The sequence below is a fragment of the Cajanus cajan genome, chromosome 3 (genome assembly GCF_000230855.2).
Source record: "Cajanus cajan strain Asha chromosome 3, NIPB_CcT2T_4, whole genome shotgun sequence".
Taxonomy (NCBI): Eukaryota; Viridiplantae; Streptophyta; class Magnoliopsida; order Fabales; family Fabaceae; genus Cajanus; species Cajanus cajan.
The window spans coordinates 54,909,456-54,917,183 of NC_138519.1; the positions used below are offsets into that span (position 1 = coordinate 54,909,456).

The following is a 7,728-nucleotide window of genomic DNA, read 5'->3' on the forward strand; positions in this document are numbered from 1 at the left end:
ACCTCAATAAACCAAGCAAAACCAGCATAGAAGAAAATTTAAAAAAGCAAGACACTTACCTCGGCAGAGGGAGCAGCTCGCTCAACAGTCTCTGCAGTGGCCGTTTCGGGAGCCTTCCCAGGCGGAGGACTCCCAGTAAGGTCGACTGCGCCGGCATCAGCAGCCTTGGAGGTCACCTCCTCCGTCCCACAAGGGGTAGAGGTCCCCCCGACCTCTTTCTCACCCTTCTTTCTTTTTCGGTTGATCTTTATGGGGGAAATCTCCTCCTCTTGAGGCTCAGGGACCTCTATTTCGGCAACGTTGTAGCGGTACTTCAGCTCACGCCATTTACTCTTGCCCATTATACCTACAAGCACAAAAAACAAAGCACATCAGCAAAAGAGGATCTCACAAACCTTAACAATCTAAAGAGGACGAGATACTCACTCTCCAGGCCCCTCTCCTTGTACGCCAAATTTGCAAGCGACAGGACGAGCTTGCAATCCAGCGGGCGAGGAAGCGTTGTAAGACTTTCAATGGCGGCCGCCTCCGAAGCCGTCAATTTCAATTGGCCCACCCTGTGAAACCTAGACAGTTTGGGGCACCAATAGAAGGGGAATTTCGGCAGCCCGTCGAAATAGAATACCCTGTCCTCCAACGGGTCGATGTCCACAAGAGCAACCCAGAAAAACTCTTGTTTAAAATTTTTGTATGACTGGGAGTAAAGAGTGAATAAACCTCCATCCCTACTCCCACTCAAAGATAGTATGCTGTAAGGCGGAACGCCTATCTTCAGCTGGTAAAAATGAAGAAAGACGGGAGGAGACACCTCTATCCCTAGAGCTGAACACAAGACCTGAAAAGCCCTAAAAAAACCCCAACTGTTTGGGTGCAACTGGCAAGGAGCCGAGTTGATAAAATTCAAAAAATCGCACTTGAATTGAGTGAAAGGAAGGCAGACACCTAAATCCCTAAAGAAGCATTGGAAGACATAGAAATGGGGAGGGTCAGTGGTCTTCCCCATGTACGCACCCTCTCCGGCCCAACAAGGCTCAAGCCGGATCATTCAGGAGATGGAAGGGGCACAAATTCTATACGATTTCCAGATCACATTGACCTCAAGCCGGATCATTCCAGATCACATTCACCCATCTCACGCCGAACCCAATCGTACCCAGGAATGCCTGGAATGAGGTCTTTAGGCGAGTTCTCCACCTTCTTCTTCTTGGCGGCGGCCGTTCTGGTGGCTGCTGCCTTGCCCCGCGCCCTACCTTTGCCCTTGGCAGGCGCGGAGGATTTAACACCACCCTCTCCAACCATCAAGAAAGAGAGAATATTTGACAAGAAGGAGAAAGAAGATTACAGAAAGGAAGTACCTGGTACTCTCCCTCAGAAAACAACCCTAATGACAACGGGGTTACCGGAAACGAGAAGGGGAATAGCAAGAGCGAAAACCCAGGGAGCAGCGTGCGCAAGGAGCTAAGGAAGAAGAAGAAACGAAAAGAGTAAAGTGAATGAAGAGGTGCGAGAGAAAGAGAAAAAAAAGACTCCCTAAATTCAAACGGTCATGCCACGTGTCGGAGAAAGAAAGCATAACTGGCAACTCATTTAATGAGCCCCACTATGGAAAACACGACCATCATTACGTAACCGCCACTCCTCATTAACGCGCCCCCACACGTTCTCAAGAACGAAGCGACAAATATGACACATGGCACCTTGGCAGGAAGACGTACGTGAAAGGTCACTGCTCCCTGACGAGCTCGGTCTTAAACTCCTCGACCCACGGTCTTCGGAGCTCGGGGGGCTAGTGTACTATCCGTACCGCCATGCCGAGCTCGAGCTCGGCATCGCTGCGTGGAATGACCTCGGAACACGCATTTGGAGACCTCAGTCTAAACGAGATCCGCAATCCAATCAGATCATAACTGATCTCAGGAGATCTCGGTCTAGACGAGATCCGCTATCTAATTAGATCATAACTGATCTCAGGCCCAAGGCCCAACGCAACCCTAATTCACACTAAGGTACGTGCATTATTTATACGAGACTCATACTCATACAAACCCTAACTTTAGCATCGGAGTCTCTTTTGCAGGTACCACCCCCATCTTGGAACACCAATGTACCCGCGAAGGAGGCTCACAAATCTTACTCGGCGGATCACCTCTACAACAGATCTCCGGTAAGAACAGAATTTATTTTACTTGTATTTCCCATTTTTGCCCTTGTATTTTGGGGTATCTTAGTCATAGGATTTATTTTACTTCTTTTTCCAATGTTTTAAGTAAAACATTGGTGGCGACTCCATGAACTCATTTTTCAAAACCATTAATTAAGGATTAGTCTGGTATCCGGGCATTCCCTAATTGATGAGATTTTCAATTGGATGTCTAAACCATTAGTCGCAAGATAAAAAATTTTTGGGTTGCGATATGGGGTATCTTAGACATAGGATTTATTTTTACTTGTATTTGCCATTTTACCCTTGTATTTTGGGGCATCTTAGTCATAGCTTATATTTCTCATTTTACGCTTGTATTATGGGGTGCCTTAGATTATAGGATTTTATTTTTGGACTAGGATATTTTATTAAGGTGAGAAAATAGGCCTAGACGTATTTTTTGGTAGTCTTGGAATTATTTTTGGACTTGGTAAGGTTTAGGCCCAAGTGGAGGGCACCTAGGTTGCATGGTCTTATCATGCACCTAGATGTAGCTTAACCAAACCCAAAGATTCCATCCTTGGCCACCAAGTAGCATCTAGGGTTAATTTAAGTTTCATTTGAAGTGCATTTGGCTTGCATTTTTCGGTCATGCACTCTCAAATGCAACCCTAAATTCAACCTCCCTTCTATAAATACCCTAGGCTAGCATCCTTGTAAATACTTTGGAAATTATAATATTGAGTGAGCCTTTTGTGCCTTAATATTTTCCTTAGTCTCTCTTGGTCAAAATTCGGCCAAGAACCCTACCTATCTCCACCTTGAGAGAAAACTCTAGAAGTGGCCTTCATCACCCATGGAGTGAGCCAAAACCTAGAGTCCCCCTCTCAAACGTTTCATCAAAAACCTTTACCTCACCCTTCCATTGTTAAGTCAGATGAAGAAATTCCCAAAAAGGTTTTGAGTGAGACAAATATAATATATGTTGTTATCTCTAACAAGTGAGTTAGTGTTTCAAAAAGACATAAGAACAGGTAAAACTAAGGTAGCAAACCTTAGTGAGTGTAGGAAATTTCCCAATCCTCTCTGTGAGAGTTATGTATACACTCAAAGCAAAACTCTCTAGCCAGCATCGCAAAGCTTAAAAGGGCTAGGAAAAGAATACTTGTAAAGCCTGAAGGGGCTTATCAAAGAATACTCACCGCTAGCCAGAGGTGGCTGATAAGGAAATACTAGTGTTAGTGAGTGAAGCCGACGGGCCAGGAGTGGTCGAGAATACTTGGAGAACCAGAAGTGGTTTAAGAATACTAGCGCTGGTGAGTGAAGCTAGCGGGCCAGAAGTGGTCGAGAATACTTGAACCAGAAGTGGTTTAAGAATACTAGCATTGGTGAGTGAAGCCGATGGGCTAGGAGTGGTCGAGAATACTCAGGTCCAGGAGTGGACGATAATACTCAATGCTAGCATGAAGAGGCTGATAAGAAGATACTAGCATTGATGAGTGAAGTCAACGGGCCAGAAGTGGTCGATAATACTTTTGTATTAAATTGCATATCTAGTGGAATCCTTTAGTTGAAGGAGACTGGACATAGCTTAGATTCAGCGAACCAATATAAAATGATTGCATCTTCTTATTTACTTAGACGCAAATCTTCCTTACTGATTAAACCTTTGTGAAAGACTTCGTCCAATGTTTATATACATCTTTAAAACAACTTTTAGATGAAGATGCTGACTTTGCTTAACAAGCTTATTACACTGAAAGTTTCATCTGCTACTTATCCTTGAACTAAACTATCTTGAAAAGGGAAATGTAAGAACTTCAATTATTATCTTTACGAAACATTTTCCAGGTTGGATGATAAACCCTTCAGAAACATTAATCGTACGTTAAGAAAACTCTACATATTCAACCCCCCCTTCTATGTGTTTTTCCAATAACTTCAATTGGTATCAGAGCTTGACCCCTTGGGTTGAGCATCTAAAAATGCAGGAGAATACTATGATCCATCAAGGAAGAAAGGAAGGCTGAAGAGCAAGAGAGGTGTAGGACTAGCACAGGAAAAATAGGTATTATTTTATCCACTCAAATGAAATATACTTTATATGGCATAATAATAGATTCATCTTATGCACTAGAATATCCATACATTGTTCAACCAGCTTTGATTAGAAGTATAACAAGAGGACAAATGCAGTAAACCACTACGTCTGAATATTCCTCAGAATGTAGTAAGAAATTACTACGTCTGAGAATCCATGTCAGACGAATAGTCTAAATGACCTTTCGACCGTCTAAATATTCTCTTTTCGTCCAAAATTTTCTTGGACTATCATACTCTTAATTAATGACTCTCATTAATAGTCAAATGAACCAGTTCAGAATAAACAGAGACAAACATTCTCAGCATTTAAAGAATCAGTTTTACTTAAACAAAAAATTGAAACGTCAATTAGGATTTAAATTAAAAATTATATTCTTTACCCTACAATTAATGCGGATTGCGCGACACTCAGCACTAGGCAGATAAAAGGATGCCACCTCATACAAACAATAAAAAAAATAAAAAAATAACAGAAATATCTTTCTGTTTCAAAATAAAAAAGGAACCTTTTAACTTCCTCAACACACCTTGCCTCACTCTACACGTTCAAATTCTTAAAACTTCTACACATCCTCTCTGTCTCTAAACTCCAAAACCCTTCATAAGGAAGGTGAAGAAGGACCAACAGTCTATAACAAGCTCAGTGACAAAGCCAAAGTCTATCAACAAATCAATCCTGCATAAGATAGGAGGCAAAGATAGTATCTCTGATCTTCATAAGTTTTGCCTATTTCACATGATGTCTGGAACCACTTTCAACCTACCACAAACATTATTCAGGCATTGGAAAGGTTGTCTAAAAGATTGCAAAAACTATGTGGTTCACACCATGCTCCTAAATAAGATTCTCTGGGATCAAGGTGTCTATCATGCCTTTCACATGTTGGGAAAGGAAGAGGAGAAGCAGAAGATCATGGCAGTAGGGAGAAATAAGAGATTACAACCTATTGTCTTCGGAAAGGCAAATCTGGGAAATATGCTCGTTAGCTACAAGATCATTGACCCCACGACGATCTTAAAAATCAAAGAAGAGATCGGAGAAGAGCAACAAGTAGATTGCCCAATAAGGAAGCATCCACACCCTTCGTCCCCTAAGGCTGATGAACCTCTAGTTGTTGCTACACAACCAACAAAGATAATCAGTGTCTAACGATGAAGATCTTGTAACTATAGGGAGGATATTGAAACTAAAGGATCCACTACCTCCTTCTTCGCCTCATCAACCCAAAAAGAAGAAGTTGATAAAGCTAAAATCCAAGGTAGTTGAACCTGCAGCTGAAGTCACAATTCCTTCAACTCAAGTTGAAGTTCCTGTAAACACTTTTCTTCCTCCTGTCACTGAACATTCACCATTTGTAAGTGGCATTTTCATATCTTTCTCTTCTCCTGTCAAACTACTCGTAATTCCTATTTAATCCTGAATTGTCCTATAGGTTGTCACTGTAGATACTGTGGCATTGAGGAAGAGAAAGTTGGCAATCAAAGCTGATCTTATGATCCTACCTCCAATGCCTTCATTCTTTCCATCATTCTCCCTTAAAGAACCACTTGCCTCGAGGGTACCAGTAGGAATGGATAAGGGGACAGACATGTACTCCATCATCTTTCCTAGAACTGATGATTCTGGCAAAAGGGCAGAACTCCTCAAAACTGACCATCTCACTAATAATAAGAACATCAGTAAGAGAAATATCAGTAAGAGAAATAGGGTTGGTATGAGAACAAAGCCATGACCTTACATTATGGACAGGACAATTAGTGTGCTTTGTGAGCGCTATCCTATCAACTGGCCTAGACGTTACGTCTTACAAAAGCACACTGTACATGCTCTAGGATACTACAGACATGTGTACTCGTGGCTCAAAGAAGGGTCAACTATACTGGATGCTTCAGGAAACCCTTTGCGTGACTCGCAAGGGAAGACTTACAAGTATGAAGCCATTCTGCCTAACAAGCCTACATGTGGGCCAGAGTACTACTATCTCGAGAAATCTCCTCCTCCGGCACCATTTTCTATTCTTGTTCGTCCACCTGCCTTTGGAATTAAAGAAAAATCCCCTTCATCCTCTCTGACCACTTCATAGCTAGCAGAAAATCAACCCAGGCATCCTCCTTCTACATATTTTCTACTGAAGAACTTCCCGGCACTTACTGTTATTGATCCTCATGGTCAAGCAGGAAAGGATTTCATTCCTGTGGGTCACCATGAGCTACCTGTACCGATGTATAAATATGAGGAAGGAGTGTATAAATATCTATCATATTGTCTAGACAAACTCTTCTCTCCATCTGCGACCTATCTAGCTCTTCCACCTGGTGCCGTAACTACTCTTCCTCCACCAACCTTCAAAAGGAAGACATACCCAGGAGGAGTGATCAAGTCCAAGATCGTTTGAACTCCACCACAAGGAACACCTCAACTCATTCGTCCTTTACATCAACAACAGTCGCCATCCTCATTCCCTAAAAAGAAAACATCATCCTCCGACTATTCAAGAAAGCATATATCTCCTCTACCAAAGGTAGAATTTTTCAACCCACCAACTCGATTTCTCCCTGTACATATAGGACACTATCAGTCCCTTTTGACATCAGATTATGCAGCCATCAGTCATCTACGTCTAGGCATAGATTCACCTCTACAATGGTACATACCCCCATCACTATACACTCCTGTAAATACACAAATCTATGTTTATCCTAATCGTATCTGCCCTCGTCTTCCTCCATTTGATAAGAACAAAATGAAAGAGTCTATAGTCCATCTCGGACCTATGCCCAAACCATCGAAAGTTGTGATTCACCAATACAAAGGAGTAAGCTTGAATTGGCAACAAGATCCTACCAGGGCACCAATATATACTGAAGACGATGCAGAGAAGTTTTATCAAAACTTTATGTATAAGTGCAAATAGGAAGCTAATTCATCTGGTCTCTCAGATGAAGAAAAGGTTAAAAACCTCATGTTGCATGGGTATCATTGGATGACCCCATGCAAAGTAATACACTTCAGCGACACATCTGCTGCCTTTCTTAATAGACAACGAGGGCATGATCTTGAAGCTCTTAGCAAGAGATACTTCATCCACTCCTCTCTTTTCAATCTCGATTGTAGACCCCTAAAATTGTCCGGGTCGGAAATAAAGCTTGAAGACTCTCGAAGACTGAAGGAAGATCAGCCAGAAGGACTCCTGGAAGGCCCTAGGAGGGTTCTCTGTAGGTCTAGAGGTCTTAGAATAGCTTAAAATAAGGAAGTGGAGGGAATGAAGCCCAATACGGCCGTACTTCAATACGGCCGCAGTGAACTCAATACGGCCGTATTGAAGTTTCTGAAACTTCAATACGGCCGTACTGAAATCAATACGGCCGTATTGAAGCTTCAATACAGCCGCAGTGAACTCAATACGGCCGTATTGAAATTTCTGAATTTCAATACCCCCGTATTGAACTCAATACGGCCGTATTGAAGTTCAAAAATTTCA

General features: G+C 42.2%; 1 protein-coding gene across 1 annotated transcript in view; it reads right to left on the bottom strand.

Moving 5' to 3' along the window:
- Positions 1-7,509, bottom strand: part of LOC145955791 (uncharacterized) — a 34,237-nt gene extending 26,728 nt beyond the window's left edge. The window contains exon 1 of the mRNA XM_083070973.1: positions 60-7,509. Within this exon, the coding sequence (XP_082927099.1) occupies positions 60-341 (282 nt within the window). The 5' untranslated portion in view covers positions 342-7,509. The remainder of the gene's footprint in view (positions 1-59) is intronic.
- Positions 7,510-7,728: the final 219 nt, after the last annotated feature.